Genomic DNA, 22,771 nt, shown 5'->3' with positions numbered 1-22,771 from the left:
GTAACTTGCTCAAGGCCAGTAAAAAGATGTGTTTGCCTCCAAACATAGTGCTTTTCACTATGTAAGAGTAGAATGGGCAATTCTTTTCTCATTTAAACTTTGTCACATCTTCACACAGTTCTGCTTTCTTAGGTACTCCCAAATCACTCACTTCCTATTTCTATTAAATCACCTATCACATTAGAGCATACAGATTTTGTTTAGGTGGCCTTCTCTTCTACCAATTTCTGAGTACATGGAGGTCAAGGATCAGGTCTCCTCTATTTCAGTATCCTCAGAGTCTAGAATAGGCACCATGCAAGTCTTGAATGAATGAATAACACTGCCCCCCCCCCCCCCACACACACACAGAGGAAATTACTAAGCCCTGTAAATGAGATGTACGAGTAATGCCTATGTGGGAAAACTAGACTGAACTAGACCCTACATTTTGCATTCAACTATTAAATAAATGCTATCTATTCGCAAATGGCCCTTTCAGAAGTGAGGGAATAATTCAGACCATTTAAGTCTAGAAATACTGGTGCACTTAACTGTGGCCCATAGAAAGCTCCAGATTACTCTGAAAGGGCTTTTTTCAAGAGGAGGCCTACGGATTGGATTAATCCCAAACTTCAACTTTAGACTCATTCTGGATGTCCTATAGAAACAAAAATCTCCTTTTGCAGATGTCTATTTATTGACCATAATTTAAAAGAATAAAAAACCCCCACAAAATCAGCAAAACCCCTAACTTAAAAAGATTGGGAGGGTGTCTACTATCTAGTGCATCAATGGCCATTGTTAACATGCTTTTATTTACATGTGATCCCTATATGTTTGTGAAATTTACATCACAAATATGGGTTTTAATAAGTTCAGCTTGATATGAATCATGTCTTCATCTCTGGAGCACTGGGCTCAGGGAGCTGACTCTTCTTCATCAACAGGCATCTCCTAGCCACCTCCTGTGTTACTATGGAAGCAGCCACAGAGAGTATAAACCCCAAGAATGGAAGACTAAAGGATGTTCTTAATTGGGAAAAAACACTGTGTGACTGGAGGATGCGTGTATCTAGCCTGGTGAAGAAGTGTCGCATGAGCATGACTGGGATCAGACATGCTGCTGGACCCTCACCTGGCCATTCCAGATCACGGGCCTGGAAGGTAAGTAAAGGCAAAAGAACGGGACACTTACTATCTGACATTTTACAGAAACTCTGCTGACCCTTGACGTAAGGGAGGGGCCCCTCTGCTTTTTGTAGGCTTTTTGATTCTGTTAACTTATTGAATTGGGGCATATGACACATACACATTGTTAGTTTGGGATGGGTGGGTGAGGAAATATTTGGCTATAGAATAATCACTTATTCTCGACTTAGGACCTCAGTTAAAATTGTAACAGCTCTCAGTAATAAACACACAATGTTTCACATCAAATACTTTGATATGAGGGATCTTGGCAACAGAAAATGACTGATTCTCTGAAAAGGTTCACCCGATTCAATCAGAGTTTAAAAAATATCTTCAGGATCTTTTCTGCTCATTAAAAAATGAAGTTCTTCCATATGAGGGCGAGGGTTAGGATGGAGTAGGGTTGGGAATGTCTCTAAATGCATTATCTGGTACCTGAAAGAGCAATGATTGTACACAGTGATGAAGCTCCCCTCTCCCCGACACCATCTGGCACAGTTGTGTTACAATGGCCACTGTGAATAATGACAAGTGACTGTTCTCCTGAGTCTGGGAAGAAGAACACATGGACGGAAGAATCAGAAGGCAGGAGCTTAGATGTTTGGCAGTGTTTCTAAGGTGGATATTTTAAAGGGGAGGAACAGGGAAAGCAACAAGGGAGCCCACAAATGTGGACCAGGGAAATTTAGTGAAAAAACCTGAAAAGTACTCTGTGAGGTGGAATCAAGTACAATATGTGACCATTAAAGATAAAGGTGGCAAAATGGGTGAAGGTGACCAAAAGGTAAAGCTTCCATTTATAAAATAAGTCATGGGGATGTAACATACACCATGGTGACAATAGTTAATAATAATACTCTATTGTATATCTGAAAGTTGCTACAAGATCTTAAAAGTTCTCATCACAAGAAAAAAAACTGTATGTGTAGTGTTGGATGTTAGCTGCACTTACTGTAATGATCATTTTGTAACATACAAATATCAAACCATTATGTTGTACACCTGAAACTAATGTTATATAGTTAATTATGTCTCGATAAAATAAAAAAAGATGAGAGAATGGACCTCACAAATACAAGAGGCATATACTTCCCTACTCATGAGTAAAACCAGTAAAAGAGAATATATAAGCTTATAAGTTACTAGGGGCTAAGTGATTAATGAAGGAATAAAATAAGAATGTAAACCTCCACTGGGGAGGGCAGGAGGGAGAAAGTATATTAAAAAAATAGTAAACCTAATTATCTGAGTGATAAATGAGTTTTCCTTAAACATTTTCTTACGAAAATGTATACCTTCTTTTTAATATCCCAAAAATCTTATGCATGATATTTCTTGCCCCCACTGCCTCCTTAATAAAACTAGAGTTAGGGTATTCTGTCTTCATGTTTAAAAACAAAAAAGAAAGCAGGAGAAAAAAGAAAACAAGATCTTCAAATCTCTTTTTCAAAGTCAGAGGCTGAGCTATAGGGCTGGGGGAGGAGGTGTCTACTCTGAGCAGACAGAGAGCTGGCTCCTGCCCCTCGCTAAAGAGAGACCTCTGTTTGATTATACCAGCCCAGTGCCTAGCATTTCATTAAAAAACAAACAAACACTAAATGCTCCTTTTGAACTAGTCAAGTTTTAGAAAGAGACACAAGAATAACTCCGGTGGCTACTACATTGTATTAAAAGGCACCTAACATTTTATGCTTGTGCCTGAAAGAAATTTAAAGGGTATAATCTTATAAACAAGTTAAGATAACAGAAACTAACTTTGTGATGTGAATAAAACTAATGAAAATGATAAATACGCTTGTAAGATATATTGTAGTGTGCATAAATGATCTCTGAAGGATATAATGAAGAACAGACAGAATTCTACCTTCTTTCCTTTAAAATCTTGCTAGAAAACAGAAATCTAAATTTAAGGTTGAAAAGTCAGTGGTAGCCCTGGCCAGTGTGGCTCAGTTGGTTGGAGCATCTTCTGTACCCCAAAAGGTCACGAGTTCGATTCCTGTTCAGGGCACATACCCAGGTTGCAGGTTTGATCCTGATTAGGGAGTATGCTGGAGGCAATGGATTGATGATCGATGTCTCTCTCTCTCTCTTTTCCCCTCTCCCTTTCTATCTCTCTAAAATCAATTAAAAACAAACAAAAAACATGTCTTCAGGTAAGGATTAAAAAAAAGAAGTCAGCCGCAGGTAAATTTCCCACAGAAATCTTCCTATGGTCCATGCTTTTACTGCTCACAGCTGCTCTGCATCAGTCTGAATGACGGTGATAGCAAACATGATTTCTAATAATTTCTTCAGGAATAGTGAATTGTCCTTAAACTCATTTAAACTAGAATTCTCCAAATGTATTATTCAAAACTGTTTTCCCTAGAAATAAGCTAAAAATGAAAATAGCCTGCCCACTTTCTTTACTCCTTTTGTCTAACCCACAAAAACACTTAGAATCCTTCGTGACAACATCCTTAAAAGTACATTTAACAGTATTCAAAATAATTTAAAGTTTTGACTGCACCATCAGACCATCTTTGATTTTTCTTATACTAATCCTAGGAAATAATGCAATGATAGAAAATGGCATGGTATATGTCTTTACCAATAAGTATTAGCAAATGATTTTTTTTTTTTTTTAAGTTGAGGCATTAACTTGCTACGATATAAGAAAAATCAAAGGACACGTGAAGGTCTCTATGTCCTGTGACAAACTCATAAGCCATTTCCACTTTTTGTATTTAATTAAAATAATCTGACCATTTTGAGCACAATTTCTGCCCTCCTCCAGTTCTCTAAAACAAACACACAAACAAAAAACCTGGACTAAACTATGAAAACCTTTGAAAAATAAAAATGTTACCTGAAACTAATAGCAAGAGCTTCTATTTACTAAAGTAAAATAGTCCTGTAAAGATTAAAAAAAGAACATACCAAAAAGAGAGGGCTTGTTAATTTTCATTCTAAAATACTCTTTTTAACTCCACATTTGGGGTTCATGTTAAATATAATTTGACGTGCATATTAAGCTCTGTGTATGTGTATATGTGTGTGTGTGTGTGTGTGTGCATTCACAGGCAAGATTCTAATTAAGTGTTCTGGGAAAATAAAAACTCACATCAGGGCTTTTTGTCTTGAAAGAGTCAACAAACTGATTTATTATGAGAACTGATGTCTCTTTCAATTTTAGTTAAAGAAAAGGATTACGAGTCACTAAATGCATTTCCATGACATTTACCCCTGAGAAGGCATAATAAAGTCTAAAGAAAACACCATGTACTGAAAGGATTCCCAAAACCCACGGAACAAAAATAACTTTTTCAGGTACCTCCCATTTCACCATCTGAAATGCTGAAAGGTAAATTTGTACTGAGACAAAAGACAGGTGCCCTTTCATATTAAAATGATGTGTGAGCAATACACACAGGAGGAATGTGCAGTTTGAAAAAGCTTGGGTCAAACAAAACACCCATGTTCTCACATCAGCTTCTCTATTATTTTCTCAAGCAACTGAAAAGGAACACCTTTTGCAACAGGAAACAGGCATTTTCTTTGGTTCAGAAGTACATTTCTGAAATGATTCCCTGTTTAACTTTTATAAAAAGGGGCCTCAGACACTGACAAATGAGCTTCATTACACCCAAGGTTCAACATATTTGCTGTGACAATCTGTTTCACTTGAGGAATGGTATTTGCATATGAGGGAGAAAAAACCAGAATCAAGATTCCTATCTTGTCTTCTGGTTTCTGTTACATTAGTTCATAGAAGTTCACAGAATTTTAGATTTGGAAGGAAATTAGGTACTTTTAAAATGAGAAAACAGAGAGCTAGAGCTGAGAATACAAGGCCCCTAACTCGTCCAAGGAAGACTAGGCTCCCTTCCTTCTTGGCGGGGTTAAGGTGACATAAAAGAGCACAAGCTTTGAAATCAGGTAGAGTGCATGGTCCAGCGTAGGCTCAGTTCTGGCTGACAATTCGATTTCAGGGGAGGGGGTTAAGCTTTCGGAAACACTGGTCCCCTACCTGCATATGGGAACACTATTCTTACGAGCACTTTGTGAAACTCAGAAATACACAGGCCATGTGACTGGCAAATGACAGGTGATCTGTAAAGGATATTCAATTTTAAAATTCACATTTTTTGTTTTTGTCCCTTGCCAGGTAGCTCAGTTGGTTAGAGTGTTGTCCCGATACACTAAGGTTTTGGGTTTGATGCCGGGTCAGGGCACATACAAGAGTCAACCTATGAATGCATAAATAAGTGAAACGACAAATTGATGTCCGCCCCTCCCCCCTCCCTTCCTCTCTCTCTAAAATCAATAAAAACAAAACAAAACAAAATTTTTGTCTTTGTTAAGAAATATAAACAATAAAAACTTAAAACAGATCCCTTTGCTATATTTAAGGAAATGAATTTAGGTTTTCAGGTAATTAGATGCCTAGGCTAATCTTGATTTTTCTAACATTTTAAATATAAAGCTACGTTTTAGGCCAAACAGACCATTCTGTTCCATAATTTGGTTGATCCATTTGGTTTTGTCAATTCAATCAAACAAGTAATCAATGTGTTAGTCTCTGCCCCACTGAATTGTCTGGACTGAATTAACTGTCTTCATTATGTGTCAACAAGACCTTCCCCATGCAATTCTATAAGGGATCTCTTTCATAAAACTAATATTTGTTAAAGCAGATAGCACTTTTCCATTTACCACACTTGGCTCTAAGAGCTTTCTGGATCTGAACTCATTTAACTTTGACAGCTTCCTGATGACGTAGTTGCAACAACCAGCACCACTTCACCCAGAGTTAGTAAGTGGTGGAGGTAGGATTTGAACCCTGGGAGTCTAACACCGAAGTTCATAATCTTAAGCAATACTTCATAATGCCTCTGAACACTTGAAATCACTGCTTTAATGAATCAGGGTATCTGGTCAGAACTGGACAAGCAGACTGAGAATGTGAATTAGTAATTACAGGACAGACAATGTGTTAACACAGAGGCTCAGCCCTTCTCATCTCGAAATCAAATATAAATAAACAAAAATATCACATAATAAAAATATACTTTACTCAAAGCAAAAAGTTCAAGGTCTAAGAAAGTACTTTATTTGGCTGTTCTGAGTTTATTTCCATGTAGACAATATTTATTTTCCTATGTTTCTGGTTACTTTTTCCCCAGTTTCTTTTGCAGAGGCCTCTTCCTTTACTTGTTACATAAATGTTTACCAAGATTCTGACTTTGACTTCTCATCTGTATGTTTTCCTTGGCTCCCATGGCTTCCACCACAACCCAGAAGGGAAAGATTCTGAAGTATCTACACCTCAGTCTCTCTCCTCACCACCTTAGAGGGTATCAGACATTTCCAACTGACGGTCTGGAAGCAACCTCAACATGACCAAAACCTGACTCAGTACCTACCACCCAGACCAGACATGTCCTTCCTTCTGTTTTTCTACCTGGAAAAAAAAGGCAACCCCATCTACTAGGTATCAAGTCATAAATATCTCCACCTGGAGAGATTTCTTGGACTCTTTCCTATCTGTTACTCTCTACCTGCCCCAGCCTGACTATTACATCTTCCAGTTCTGCCAAGTATGTGTCTAGCTTTCCTCTCAAGTTACCCCCACCGTGATGGTCAGCCTTCCTTTAGGCTCTCACCACCTTTTACCCATACCAACTTCTCGTGGCTCTGTTTCCCTGTCTTATGTCCTACCCCCTCCAATGTGCTGTCTGCACTGGATTGAAGCAAAACTTCCTGAAAGGCAGTCTGACCATGTCACTCTTTGGCTCCCTGAGCACACTTGTGTTAAAATTCTCATCACACCCCACCGTGACTGGTGGTTTTCCTGTCTGCCCACCCCTCTCAGCAGTATGGTACTGAGGATGGCTTTGAGCTGTGGTCATCACTGAATCTCCAGGACCTACCACAGTGCCGTGTTAATAAATGCTTATTGATAAATGAATGAAACTAATTTAACTCAAATACTTCTTATTCTTTTAAAAGTATAGTATACAAGAAACAACATAAGAGTAATCTGTTTTCTGAAACAAAGAGAATATTGCTTGTATTGTATCCATTTTACAATTTTATCCTATTTAATAAATTAGAATATATATTTTTGAAGGGGGTGGGGGAGGTATATATAAAAGGGTGAAGGGGGTCAAATATATGATACTGGAAGAAGACCTGACTTTGGGTGGTGAACACACAATGCAATATACAGATGATGTATTACAGAATTGTACACTTGAAACCTATATGATTTTATTAACCAATGTCACTCTAATAAATTTAATTTAAAAAATAAAAATAAATATTGGAACCTAAAAAAAGAAATCAAGCCATGGGAAAACATGGGGGAATCTTAAATGCACATTGTTCAGTAAAAGAAGCTAATCTCAAAAAGGCTACATACTTTATGATTCCAATATTCCAATTATATGACATACTGGAAAAGATAAAACTATGGAGACCGTAAAAAGATCTGTGTTTGCCAATGATTTACGAGGGTGGAGGGGTGGGGGAGAGATGGAAGGAGGGATGAATAAGTAGAGCACACAGGATTTTTAGGGCAGTGACACTATTCTGTGTCATACAGTAATGGTGGATACATGCTATTACACATTTGTCAAAACCCACAGAATGTACAGGAGTGAACCCTAATGTAAACTATGGACTTTAGTTAATAACAATATAGCATTATTGGCTCATCAGCTCTAACAAATGTACCACAGTAATGCAAGATGTTAATAAGGGACACCAGGGAGTGGGGAAGGAGGGAATATGTGGAAACTCTCTAAACTTCCTGCTCACTTTTTCTGTAAACCAAAAACTATTCAAAAATAAAGTCTACTCATACACACACACACACACACACATATACATACACACACTATATATATATTCCTTTTCAAATACATATATTATATTTGAAAAGAAAAATAAATTTGAAAGTTTTTATTTAAAACTAGTACCATTTAAAGGTCTAGTCTGCAAACAAATATCTAATTTTAAACCTTTAAAATGAGTAACACAATATCTGATGGACATATTTACTTTACAATTCTTATTCTTATCAAAATTTTTACTAAGTTATCTTAAGCATTATAAATAAACATTATTTTTATATATTCTTTAATGGAGAATATACTTTCTACAAAGTAGTTCCTCATTATCATTAATAATCCATTAAAACCACAAATTTCATATAAGTAATAGTTAATTTTGCCATTCAGAAGAAGACGACAACAATCATAATCTAGTTACTCTTCAGCAGAGCATGAAAAAATACAAGGGTTGGGGATATTACTGCCCCATTCCTCCTGACGACAGCTGCGAGGGCTCTATGGATAAAATAAAACTAAGAGCAAAGGAAAGAAATCGGGGAGCATGGTCCTAACTTTTTTACTTTTTTGGAACTTTCCATGGTCACTGATGATTTATGTAATAACAACAAACAGAATTAAGAATTGGTAGACTGTTTTAGAAGCCTTTACTTTTCTAAATGTATGAAAAAGATTAATTTATTTTTTTTAAATAAATAGGGGAACACTTTAAAAACCGAAATGAATCAAGTACATTCAGCACTGGTACCTACATTCCGGTAACTGTCCATCTCAGGTTCCGTGTGCTTCTAAGTCGTAGCTCTCTATGACAGGTTAAAATAACTCATTTTCCATAAATGGAAACTAATGCGCTGCTTTCACAGCATTTTGTGACTGATCCAGACGTTTTGGTGTCCCCGTTAGAGAGGGCGCTGCAGTGCTCGGGCAGGTGACGGTCACCGTACCCCGGCACTCGGGGCCAGCCACCCCCTCAGGGCTGCTTTGGCAGCTCGCATCTCAGGGCTTTCCTATCTGGCTTTACGTGGTGGATTTGGGGGTGGGGCAGTGTCCCCGACCGGATTAGAACTGCTGGCTGCCTTCGTCTTCACATCACACCCACTGCTCTTCACAGAGCTGGGTGTCCGGCAAGCCCCCAGAGCGGCCTGTTGAATTAGCAGTGCTTCTGGTCCTTGTCATCTCATGGTTTTCTAACAAAGTAAAACTGCAGCAGACTGGGAAGAAAGACCAGTTCAAATGAGCAAGAAGCCTCAAAAAGAGACCATTTAAAGTCCCTCGCCACCTTATTACTTCAAAGCGCTTGAATGACCCACTGTAAATAGGCAGGGACTGCTGGCTAGACAGGCGGGGAGTGTGGCTCCAGCGGGCAGACGGCAGGCAGGTATTAGCAGACTTGTCTGAGAGCAGGTGCGATAACAATACGGGCTCCAGAGAGACCAAAATGCGAATCCCAGCCCCACTGCTTGTCCACAACGTGACAGTGGACAAGTGCTCTAACCTTTCAAGGGGTTTACAGATGTGGTTAAAATGTGCAGAACGCTGGCAGAGCTGAGCACTGTGCACGGGAGCTGGCAGGGCCTCAGGAAGTGCCAGCTCTCTCCCGCCCACGGGCTCCACGTGCGTTCACCGCAGGCCGTCCACACCACGCGCGGCGACACCTCCAAAGCCTCCCTCTGCCCGGCCCTCACGGCCAATCAGACACCAGGCCCCGGTTTCTGCCGCTCCAGTGTTGCCCACGCACCTTCCTCTCTGGCATCAAACCGCGGCACCAGGGGAATTTCCAAGTGCTCTAGAGTCACGGGAGATGGAATTCTACCCGCCTAGGGAAGGAGGGCGCGCAGACAGCTCAACGGACAAGGTGACACTGAGGCCGTTTCAAAAAATAAAGTTTACCAACTAAAGCAGCAAGAAGAAAGGGGGCACTTGGCAGGACATTTCAGGTAGGGGGAATAATGTGCTTCCTATAGTTGGGCATACCTGGATTTGTTCATTTTTATGGCCGAGGAACAGCAGGGAATAGGGAAAGGGTCAGCAAGTGATGAACAAATGAACAGGATGGGAGGGACCTTGCACGCCCAGCTTAGGCAGGTGTCCCCATATTGCCTGGCCACCAATGGAAAACTCCCATTATATTTTTGTGTCATTTTGCTTATACTTTTGCTACAGGGTTTTGTCCACTTGCATTTGTTATGACTATTTTCATGAGTCTTATCTAGTACACTCATGGACAAGTTCATTGAAGATGGGGGTTGTGCCTCTTTCTGCCTTTTTCAAGGAAAAAAATCTATAGTGCCTTAGACATGGGAAGTCCTCAATATATTTGTCTTACTGAATTCATCTATTGCTCACAATAACATATATCTATAACAATATCCAATGAATAATTTTTGAAGGAGACACTATGTTTTACTAAGTATTTGATGTATATTTTAAAAAGATTATCAACACTATCGTTTTATTAAAATGATGACAAAAGGGCCTAACAGTTAGCTTTACTCCAACTCTTTCTAAATTATATATGTTTTAAATTAGTAGAGTCTGAATTAAAGAGACAGGTGGACTAGCCGGGGTGGCTCAGCAGGTGAGTGTCGACCTATGATCCAGGAGATCTTGGTTCGATTCCTGGTCAGGGCACATGCCTGGGTTGTGGCCTCGACCCCTGGAGGGGGGGCGGGGGCATGCAGGAGGCAGCAGATCAGTGACTCTCTCTCATCACTGATGTTTTACCTCGCTCTCCCTCTCCCTTCCTCTCTGAGAAATCAATAAAAACTTAAAAAAAAAGAAGTTGACTGTGGTGACCATATACTACACTATCCAAACATTTCTGCTTTGAACCTATTGCTCACAATAACATATATCTATAACAATATCCATACATATATAATTTCAATTCAATAGATAATTATTGAGTCCCTACAATGTGTTAGTCACTGTACTTACTGGGGATATAAAAGCATTGTCCACTGCAGTAATTATGCAACAACTTGCTGTTTATGTCCAAAGTTAAAAAAACCAGGAGACCTGAGATTCACAGAGCAGCTTGTCTAAGTTCACCAACCAGTTAGGGACCAAAGACAGATTCAACCTTTTGTCTCCTGACTTCAAATTTAGTGCTATTTCTTTTGCAGTTTTCTGTTTCTCAGCAGTTACCAATATGGCTCAGATCTGTGAGCTGTTTTGCCAAGACTTACAAACAACTTACAGGGAGAGGGTTTTTTACCTGAAAAATGTCAGCTTGCTCTTAAGTGATTAATTATCTTGACATCACTAAGCCCTATGCTTTATCGAACAATGAATCTAGGCAGAGGTTCTGACGTGGAGCTTTACATGGAATGTTCTATTTAATTAATGAAGATAGATGTGCAAGTATAGGTGGCACCTTACCACTGACGGTAAGATTAGCGAACACAAGGCTTGCGAACAAAAGGCCACCAAGGAGCACAGCTGTCACAAAGCCCTGCTTTTCTTTGTAGGAATATCATGAAACCATTTCAGAGTCTCATCCAGTAAAACGTCAAATTAGAAGTAAAAAATATAGAAAGAGCAGCGAGGAAAGAATGAGGCAAATAAAAAACAGGCTGGGATGCGTAGGCATTCAGGACTGGTGTGTGTATGTGTGCACGTGTGTGTTCCCAATGTTAACCATTACCAGGTATTAATTGCAGCACATGATGTGAATTACAAAGGAAGAGAAAAATAATTATTTCCTTCATTTGTAAAAGTATGAAAGGACATATTTTAGAGACTTCTAAATCAAAATTGGTTTTAAACTCTTTGACGTTTAAAATTCATAGATGAATAATTTTCGGTAAAGCCAGGTAAGTAAGAAATGTGACTTCTTTATGTTTACTAATTTAAAAAATTTAAGTATACAGTTTTCATATGAATTAAAATGATTATTATATAAGAATGGCTAAATGAGCCTGATAGATTTATTAGAGAACAGGCTATCATGTTGGAATATAAAATATTTCCAGATTCATTTGAAACTGAGTCGTTTAATGGGTTGAATTGACTTTCTTAAAAAGCTAGTTTTAAATTTATCTTTATCTTGACCTTTCCTTGTTCATTATTAAATTGTAAAGCTCTGCATAGCACCGATAATCACCTCCTGTCATGCACACCACTAGAGGGTTCTAGCTGACTCTTGTTCAGACTTTCTCTGCTAGACCCGCCCAACATCTGGTTGTAGTGCACCATCTAGTGGTTGGAATCACTGATGCCTAAATGTTATTTGCTTACTGCACTGTATTTTAGAAAACACTATGCCATGTCTTTTTAGAAAATGATGAGAATTCTAAACAGCAATGCCAAATTCATGGATATATTTTCTTCTAAAATTCACTTAAATCATTTAATAATGAAATTCTTAAAATGAAATGAGGGAAATGCACAGTGCATAGTAGTTGTGTATAGCCCACATTTAAATGACCATTAATTTTCCTATACTGCATATTTATACACTGATTCATGGAGATTAATCACACACAATTTATACCAGTGAATAGGAACAATGTACTTGTTGACAATCGTGTGTGTGATTGCTGAGAGATACATATTTTCCTCCTTTTAACATGCCTTAAATAATTTACCACTGTTAAGTGTTAGTAAAGGCATTTAAAAATATTTGGTCAAATCTTTATGTTATTATCTAAACTTCACACTTATGAAAATATGCTTAACTATTTTTCTTTTAAAAAGGCATTCTTTAGCATTTTTTTACTCTAAATTCCTTGCTAATATCTAGAAAATGTTCCTCTTTTACACTCCTACAAAGGTTTAATTTACTGTATAATCCTAAGTAGAGGACTTGATCGTGTACTTTGCTTTATTATGAGCAAAGGATCAAGTGTTAAAGGTAAAACTAATGTGACTTTCTCAGAGGAAGTTTCTCATTGCTACTTGCTTATGCCCATAGCATGTGTAGTTCTTATAAGTCATCTGTTATAATCCTAAACTTTACATTATCATCAGCCATATACAAATAACTTGCTCAATAGGCCTGACGCAAAGGTAAGGCTAAGAAGAGATTTATTAAAAGCAAAGCAAGCCAACCTGAATCCCAACAAAACTAATGTTCATTTCATTTTGAACACCAAGTTATGAAATCTTGCAAATAATTATAAACCAGAAATTAATATGTGCTCACTTTGAACCAGTGACAGCAAATAAACCAGATTTCACTCTTTCTTTTTAAAAATACTGTGATTTTACAGATAGTTTAGAAAACTATACCTTGCACAGAATATCTATCTCTCTGCTAATGGGATGAATGAATTTAGTATGTGGTTTGTAGCTGGAATTTCACACAGACTTTTGATGTAGCTGTGAGACAGAGAAAAATGGACTATATGTAGGACAATTAGGGAGGTTTTTAAAGAATGGTAAATGAATTAAGACCCACTTGAATGGAAGGTTCTAGGATCACCTCTCAGGGCTTTTTTCTTGAACCTGTGCCACTCAATATCTGACAAAAATAGAGAAACTGGAGGACAGAGTTAGAATACTAAAAGCAAGGTGGATGGTTCAAAGTTGTTTCAATTTAATAGAATAATGGGCCCAAATCAATAAAATAAATATAGAATAATTATTTCCCAGACTTGAAGGGGTATGTGCAGCCTTCATAATAATGATTTTGTCCTGTGTCCCCCACAAGAGATCATCCAGACTATGGCTGAACACTTCCAGGGTCAGGAAACCCACTACAGGTGTACCTCGTTTTATTGCACTTCATTTTATTGCTCTTCACGGATGTTGCATTTTTTTTTACAAATTGAAGGCAAAACTTTCCATCAGTAAAAGACTAGGACTCACTTTACTTCGGTGGTCCAGAACGGAACCTGCGACATCTCTGAGGTGTGCCTGTACTCCCGAAGGAGCCATCATTTGAGGGACAGGTACAATTAAAAATATAACACTGCATGTTCAGGTTTAAAAGAAGTCAGTTATAGGTTCAGGGGATGGACAAAACCTAGTTTTCAGCAGTTTTTTTATTTATTTAAATGACCTAACAGAGAGTCAACTGTTAAAAACTCAACATTATCTTTGCCTCTATTAAGACACGTCTATTAAGACGACCTGTTCCCTCAGTTTGTGGTGTGGAAAACTTTAAAAGACATGGTGATAATTTGGAGTATATCTAGAAAAATGTGGCTGAGAGAACTGAGGGTCTCTGGAGCAATGAAGATGCCAGTGGTTCATGATGGTGTTACGAGGAGCATTGGGGCCAGGAAGCGAAAATTAGTGTGATAATTGGAGTTATCCCAGTCAACCTGAAGGGACTGAGAGCCAAACACCACTGTAAGAAACAATTCAACATGGGAAGAGTGGAGATGTTGGTACAAACTTGCAACTAGTAGATAAATAAGTTCTGGAGATCTAATGAACAGCATGGTGATTACAATCAACAAAAGGTATTGTAAACTTCAAAGTTACTAAGAGACCACATCTTAATTGTTCTCACCACAAAAAAGAAATAATTATGTGACATGAGAGTGTCCTTAGCAAAGCTATGGCAGTAATCATATTGCAATATATAAATGTATCAAAGCAATACATTGCACACCTTAAACTTACACAATGTTATATGTCAATTATATCTCAATTAAAAAACACAAATTATCAGTCTAGCTATTACCTCTTTACTAAATTTTAAACCCAAGTATCTAATTTTCTACTATATGAAGGCTCTGCCCTCAGAAATTTCACCCAACTTGTCTTGCAGGAGAGTAAGCTCTCTGTCACTCAAAGTGTTTCAGGAGAGGTGGGGAAATTACTGCTGTGTGAACAGTACTCAATGAGGAACCACACTTGTACACATAGGAGATCATGAGAGCTGCAACCACCAGGTGTGAGGACCAAATAAAAGATGTACAAGTGAGCAGAAAGCAGCACAGCAGTGACTCGATCTCCGTGAGAAATGACACAAAGGGATTCCCCTAGTTAGGACACAAACTAGATTCTGAACCATTTGGACCCTAGAAGTCTATGATTTCATCTTATTAATAAGCCAAGCTAATTAATCCCACTTTATCATTCAATGGTTATATTGCTTTTTTTTTTTTTTTTAAATATATCTTTATTGATTTCAGAGAGAGGAAGGGAGAGGGAGAGAGAAACATCAATGATGAGAGAGCCGTCATTGATCGGCTGCAGCCCGCAGCCGGGACCCGCACCCTGAGCAGGAATCGAACCGCAGTCTCCTGGATCCCAGGTCGATGCTTAACCAACCGCTGAGCCCCGCCCGGCCGGGCTATATTGCTTTGAACGATCACGCACACACCTCGTCTGCCCACTTGCACAGTCTATGGGAAAACCTATTAAGATGCGATCCTAGAACGCCATGGAGTTAGATCCCTTTATAGGGCCCCGTTACACCTTGTCCTCTCTGTCACCGTTCATCACTTGGACAAATGGAATAGAGGTGTCCATGTGAAAACGAGGCTAATGCGTACTTTAGAAAGTTCACGGAAAACAGGAATTACTCAAAATACGTGATGAGTCACTGAAACAGGTCATTCTTTTATTTTTTAAACAGAAATGCTCCCATAAAGGTGATACGACTTCATCACACTTCCCACCATGATTTGTGTTCACTATCTAGGGACAGAGTGAAACGTGCTTATTCAACTTTCATGTCTCTATACTCTCTTTGCCTCAATGATAAGGAAATGGAGCCAAAAATAGTGCCTATTTTAGAAGACAACTTCTCCTGGGGAAGCTCAGAATGAATGGAGAGGGAACAAAGTGAAATTAAGTAGAAAAAGGGGAAGGGGTCAGGGTCAAGGAAGGAAGGTGGGAGAGGCAGTTTGCAAATCGTATTGGTTATCTTGGAAGTATTGAAAGTATAATGCATTAAATGAGCAAAGAAGTCAACTCCATATCCTACCAGGCTTGTCTGACTCCAGGCAAGCCTCCCCCTCCGCTGTCACTTCATCACGCACAGTCCCTGTAAAGGGGCTTTGGGAGGAGTCTCATATAAGAACGGGGCTCAATAATGGCAACGAATGCCGATTTAAATGATTCTGCTACCTCAGCGTGGCTATTTTTAATCTGTTTGAGATGGGAGTGCTATTTACGCAGCCCCATGGGAGTCTGTTACACCTGAAGTTTTCAGTTAGAAGCAGGGGCTGGATGGAGTCTGATTCCTGTTGAGGACCGTCACTGGACTGGGCTTGTCTCATCTGGGCACATTGCTCCCAGGAATGTGTGTGAGTAAATTTCCCTGCTCTGTCTGCTTCTTTGAGCTTCACATGTTTCAGTCACCAGTCACTTTTCCTAGAAAAGGGAGTATAACTGTGGGGTCCTCCTCCCACCTTCAGTCTCTTCCCAGAGCATCCCACTGGTGGCACCAAGCAGGATCCAGAAGCAAAGGAAGCCAGGGGATGATGGCTGAGGGATACACAAGGCAAAGAATGAATGGGGTGTGTAGGGGGCTGAGTGAAGAATCATCAGTTTATTTCCTGGGGGCGCGGTGAATGAATGGGTGGGTAAGTGGATGGATGGGTTGATAGGTTGGTTTGACGGATGGATGGATGGATGGATGGATGGATGGATGGATGGATGGATGGATGGATGGATGGATGGATGGATGGATGGTGACAAAGTCAGTGAATCACTTGTGGTCTCAATTTCCCTCTCTGTAAACTATGAATACTAAAATCCTCTCCTTTTACCAAAAAAAAAAAAAAAAAAATACCAGTGAGAATCAAATGGCATCATGTGGAAATATTTTTTAAACTCCCACACTGCTATGTATGTGTCAACGTTATTATTATTATTATTGGTTTATTTGTTTGGTTACTTGGGAGATGAGATCAAGGGGAGAAATACATGATCTAAATGGGGGTTAAAATGGTAACTTTAAGAGACGAGAATAATTGTGTTCACCTCGTTTGATTGCTACACGGAGATGGTAAATCTGACAAACCAGACAATGATTAAGTGGCAAATGGTGATTATGAAAAAGACTAGGTCACTCACTGTGCCCATGCCATTATAAAACTCTTCATTGGTTGCTAAACTTCACTGAGACTTCAGCCTTTTTCAGCTGAGAGAGGGAAAGCACTCTGCTCAGGAAGGAACTGAACTTAAGATGTAGGTACGATGAACCATTCCAGCTCACTCCTGGCTCCGGAGTTGAGCAGCTGGCCCTCTGGACTCTCACTGACCCTCGGGTGAGACGCCCTGCGGAGCTGTACCTGTATGTGTCCTTCGATGAGCCTTCAGGTGAGAACTTTTCGTGTACACTTTGTTGCATCCCTCAAAATCACATCTGTGAATACGCCGTTTTCTGGAGTCTGGGGATTCAGACCGTCTCTGGCGTCTTGTGCTCTCAATACTAAATGGTGAGATTGAACTGGAAAAAGAAAAAGGAGAGGTAAACAGTGAGAAACACGGCACTCTGTTTGGGTTCGAGTGGCATGAGATCTTCATCTCACAGTGTACAGCTTCAGACAGACGCAAGGCCCCGCGTCCACGTTTCCCAGACACGTTTCATTTCTCAATCTCAAAGGCAGGCAGCTTGATCTATTTCTGGTGAAACACCCCTAGGGAGGGAAAGACATGCTTAAAACAACAAGACAGAAAACAAAAATGAAATGAAAGCAGTGGTAGGTGAGTAAATCCTCATTATTGAATAGAAACAGGCTGGTGGTAATAAAATTAGACCCAACATTTTGAACTTCTGAGTACACTCATAGAGAACATTCTACGAAGTCCTGCTATAGACAAGTGACAAAAATAAAAGCATTTAATAAGTAACACGAGGGTCTGAACTTCATGTGACAACACAGAAAATCGTGTAAAATCACAATGTACATTTCAAAACAAGTGAGGTTGGGCTGAAAGAAGTACATCAGTACATCAATTACATGACTCATGACAAGCTATTCCTGTTCGGTAAAATGCACCTGACATTTAACTTTTACAGTTGGTGGTTTTTCACGGTGAGGAATAAAGTTCATTGTATTTAAAGATTAGCTGTACCACCATTAAGAAAAAAAGTTTAACTATGAAATTTGGCCCAGACATGCACGTTGTTTAATCTTGACGCCACAGCAGAAAAACAGGATTAGCTTGTAATACCAGATAACTGATTACCATGCACTGCGTCAAACCTTAATCTCTTCTGATCGAGACAGAAATGAAGAACATGACTCATATTTTTTATTCATGAAGTTTTAAAAAACTACAGTGGAACAGAATGAAATACTTCTATACTATACCATACTTCTGCTATAAAAAATTTACCAGTTAATATTTTGACATATTTTCTTCCAGCTTTCTCATGTTTTGGTGCTTTTAAAAAGTATTTTGTATTAATAGCCCTGGCTGGTGTGGCCTGCACACGAAGGGTTGTGGGTTCAATTCCTGGTCCAGGGCATGTACCTGGGTTTTGGGTTCGCTCCTCACCCCAGGTCAAGGGTGTGTGACAGAGGCAAACAGTCGGTGTGTCTTTCTCACATCAATGTTCCTCTCTCTCTCTCTCCCCATCCCTCCCTCCCCTCCACTCTCTCTGAAAAAGCAATGGCAAAAATATCCTCAGGTGAGGATTAACCAAAAAAAAAGTGTTTTGTATTAATAAATCACCTTTTTAAAAAAACATGAACATTACAGATAAAGATAAACCTCCCCTTGTCTTCCATAATCACACTGATCCCTTCTCCTCTCAGGGAAAACTTTTATCATCAGTTTTCTTTAAATCCTAATTCTTTTAAATTATGCTTACCTACCCATATCTGCATTCATAGAAACTCATAACATTGCTTTGTGTTTTTTAAGAGATAAAAATAATATCATGCTGTTCACATCATTCTGCAAATTGCTTTTCACTCAACATTAAGCATTTGGGATCTATGCATGTTGATACGAAAACCGTAGTTTATTTGAAGTCCTATATATCATAATTAATTGATTCTAAGATTATATTTTCATATTTTAATGTCACTAAAATTAGAAGTCTTACAATTGATGGCTTGTCATAGTTTAAGTAGCATACTATTTTTTCTTTATTAATGGTACATAAACTAATGCTGCATTTTACAATAGAGGGCATTTTAACTTAGATCAGGGGTTGGTAAACTTTTTTCTGTAAAGGGCTAGATAGCAAATATTTTATTTGGGTTTGAGAGTCATACAGTCGATGTTGTAACAAATCAACTCTGAAATTGTATCACGAAAGTAGCTATGGACAAAATATAAACTAATGAATATGCTACGTTCTAGTAAAACTTTATTTACAAAACAAAGAATGGCCTGTATTTGGTCCATGGGCTGCAGTTGGTTGATATCTGATTTAGATGAATATGGTAATAGTCATAAAAAGTTGTCTGTGCAATAAAAATAAAAATAATTTTTAAGAAAGGTATATGCAATGAATAGCTGTACCCAGCAAAGCTGGCTTTGAAATGACATTCGATGCATAGGATTTCTCCTTGGTTCCCCTTTATAAATGGCAGAGTCATCTTTAGATGTCAAAGAAACTTTGGCTAGGCTGAGCCTTTCAGAACTACTCATTTGAGCTCTTTATGGAAATGTAGGAAGGTAAATGGGGCTGAGGTAAAAGGGGATCAAAAGTGCAGAAGAACTTAAAGAACACAGAGAAGAGGAGAGGACAGTCGAAGTCCACAGAGGACTCCTGTTGTACTGGGGCCACAGCATGTTCCACACTTGGCAGGCACTGTCGTTAGAAAACAACCATGGGTGGGGAGTTTAGCCAACTCCATGGCAGGAAATGTGACAGTCAAGGTGCTGGTACCAAGTACATTTGTATCTCTAGAGCCTATTGTGGACATTCAAGAAATGTGTTAACTAGGATGAATGAATGGATGGATGAGTGTATTAAGTCAGACATTCCTAATTTTTAACTTAATATAATCAATTAATTTACCGTACTTTATTTATTCTTACTAGGGTCCTTTGATTGCAAATCTTCAGATAATGGTTACTCAATTCCTCATTCTTGCTCTCTCTCATTTACCTAAGTTTCATATTTTAAATGCTATCCAAAGTAGCTACTAAATATCAGGGAATGTGGGTAACCACTAAAACTACATGTACCAGAAGAAGAGAGAGAGCAAGGGAGTGAGAACTTATTTGAAAAATCAATGACTGAAAACTCCCTAACCTGGTAAAGGAACAAGACACACAAGTCCAGGAAGCATAGACAGTCTCAAATAAGATGAACCCAAAGAGGCCCACACCAAGACACATCATAGTTAAAATGACAGAGATGAAAGATAAAGAGAGAATCTTTAGAGCAGCAAGAGAAAAGCAGTTAGTTACCTACATGGGAGCTCCCATAAGAGTGTCAGCTGATTTCTCAACAGAAACTTTGCAGGCCAGAAGGGATTGGCACAAAATATTCAAAATGATGAAAAGCAAGGACCTACAACCAAGATTACTCTACCCAGCAAAGTTATCATTTTGAATCCAAGGACAGATAAGAGTTTCTCAGACAAGAAAAAGCTAAAGGAGTTCATCACCACCAAACCAGAATTACAAGAAATGTTAAAGGGTCTTTTTTAAGAAGAAGAAAAAAGATAAACAAAATATCTATAATAAAATGGTAAAAAATACATATCCATCAGCAATGACTTCAAGTGAAAATGGATTAAATGCTCCAAATAAAAGACATAGGGTGGCTGAATGGATCAGAAAACAAGACCCTTACATATACTTTCTACAAGAGACTCACTTTAGATCGAAAGACACAAATAGACTGCAAGTAAAGGGACGAAAAAAGATATTTTCTAAAAATGGAAACAAATAAAAAAGCTGGCATAGCAATACTTGTAACAGACAAAAGAGACTTTAAAACAAAAGCTGTAACAAGAGACAATAAAAGACCCAGCAATTCCACTTATGGGTATTTATCTGAATAAACCCAAAACTCCAAATCAAAAAGACATATACATCTGCATGTTCACTGCAGCATTACTTACAATAGCCAAGATATGGAAGCAACCTAAGAGTCCATCAATAGATGAATGGATAAAGAAGTGGTACATATATATGATGGAATATGACTCAGCCATAAAAGAATGAAATCTTGCCATCTGCAACAATATGGGTGTACCTAGAGGGTATTGTGGGTTTGTTTGTACTCCTGAAATTGATATAATATTGTACACATCAACTGTAATTGAAAAATTAAAAAAATATTTAAAAAATCCCACATGTACATAAGTACCTCAGTTCTTTGCTCTGAGTTCAAGAGAAAGGCATTCTAAAGCATTGTTTACAATTAAAATTCTCACTGGGAGGCCACTGAGATCCCTCTGAACATGTACAGGATGCTGGTGAATAAATAAAAATCTTGCCTTTGATCTTAGTTAGCATCTAGGTAAGAGGGTAAAGGTGAAGGAAAGATCCTTGTTCTTAGCAATATCATCCTGTCCTGTCTCAATGGAGGACTCATAAACATGGGTTTTTGGTAACAGAATAGCTATAATTACACTTTGGGTGCTTCTATTCTGCCCAAGCTTTCTAGGCAATGTGCCCTTTGTTTAGAAGGCACTTAAGATAACCTCAACTGCATGGAAACAAACTTGAAAGCTAGCCTGGTTCTAATCTAACGCGTGGGATGCACAGGTAAGTACTGCATATGCCAGCATAGGCTTCTTCCAATAATCCTTAGTAATAAGCTTGGTATGATGAAAATGGTAGAGGTAGACAGTGCCAGTGTGTTCCCAGAGAGTTTGCTAAACACATCTGTACAGTTCAAAGAAACAATAACTAAAGGCCCACTCCCTTCCCCAGAAGGTTAGACCACTTAGAATAGTGAATGAACGCCTGAGGGGTGCTCTTAGGCACTGAGTAGGTAATAATTAGATCTGCAGAGAACAAATGAGTGAGTCATGACTTCAGTTGCACAATAGTCCCAGTCGCAATGGCAAGTTAAATTAGAATTAAACCCAGAGAGGCCTGAAAAGTCACATCCAGGAACAGCTCTATTTAAATGGGAGGCACTGCATGACTGCCATGAAAGAAATTAAGGTTAACTGTAATCAGCAGGTAATGAAAGACCATTTGTCACGTGTGACCTTAGTGTGATGAGATGCCCTTCACTAAAATTGGAGTTTCTATAGGAGTTAAAAAAAAAGAGCCAGTACATTCTTTTAAATCTGGAAAGAGGGCACACACATCCCAAATGTTAAAACCAGAGCAGAAAACAGTGGAATAGACGGCGCTTTAATAGATTCACACTGACAGGCTCAAAAGAACTTGTAGGAACATGGTTGAGGACAGCTGACATTTAGGGAATGCTTACCATGCGCTGGGCACTGCTCTCAATGCTTTAACCTACAAACAACTCTCTGAGGTTATTATTACTATCCCTAGTTTACAGATGAGGAAACTAAGGCACAGAGGGGTTAAGGCCAAGGCCCAAACAAATAGGTGGCCACACCAGGATTTATTTGAACCCTAGAACCCTATCTTAGTTATTGCATTTTACTGACTCAGAAAGATACACGGAAGATAAACCAGCATGTGATAAAATATGAAAAAGTAACAAAATAATCTGTATCATTTAAGTTTTTCCTCTAACCCAATTATAGAAAACAACAGCACATAGAAAGTATTTTCAAATGTACCCTGCTATAAGGAGGCATACTTTTTTCTTGAGAATTTCAAGGCAAACTGTTCTAAAAATACTGCCCATGGAGTTAGGTACTCAGTGTAATTATTTAATACTAATCTACCTATGAAAATACTTTCTTAAGGTTGTTGTAAAATATATATTTAAAACCAAGGGAATGTTTTCA

General features: G+C 38.6%; 1 protein-coding gene across 5 annotated transcripts in view; it reads right to left on the bottom strand.

Moving 5' to 3' along the window:
• Positions 1-22,771, bottom strand: part of KLF12 (KLF transcription factor 12) — a 387,098-nt gene that overhangs the window by 10,691 nt on the left and 353,636 nt on the right. For 4 of the 5 annotated variants that reach the window (XM_087814298.1, XM_016216445.2, XM_087814299.1 and 1 more), the window contains one exon: positions 17,204-17,361. In XM_087814298.1, coding sequence (XP_087670424.1) covers positions 17,204-17,361 — 158 coding nt within the window. Of the gene's footprint in view, positions 1-9,093; positions 9,218-17,203; positions 17,362-22,771 lie in introns of those variants that run through there. The other variant, XM_087814300.1, reaches the window with a different exon arrangement.

This window comes from Miniopterus natalensis, chromosome 2 (assembly GCF_054644295.1).
Source record: "Miniopterus natalensis isolate mMinNat1 chromosome 2, mMinNat1.hap1, whole genome shotgun sequence".
Lineage (NCBI taxonomy): Eukaryota > Metazoa > Chordata > Mammalia > Chiroptera > Miniopteridae > Miniopterus > Miniopterus natalensis.
Note: the sequence above shows the minus strand (reverse complement) of the source record. Positions and strands in the feature narration are given on the sequence as shown.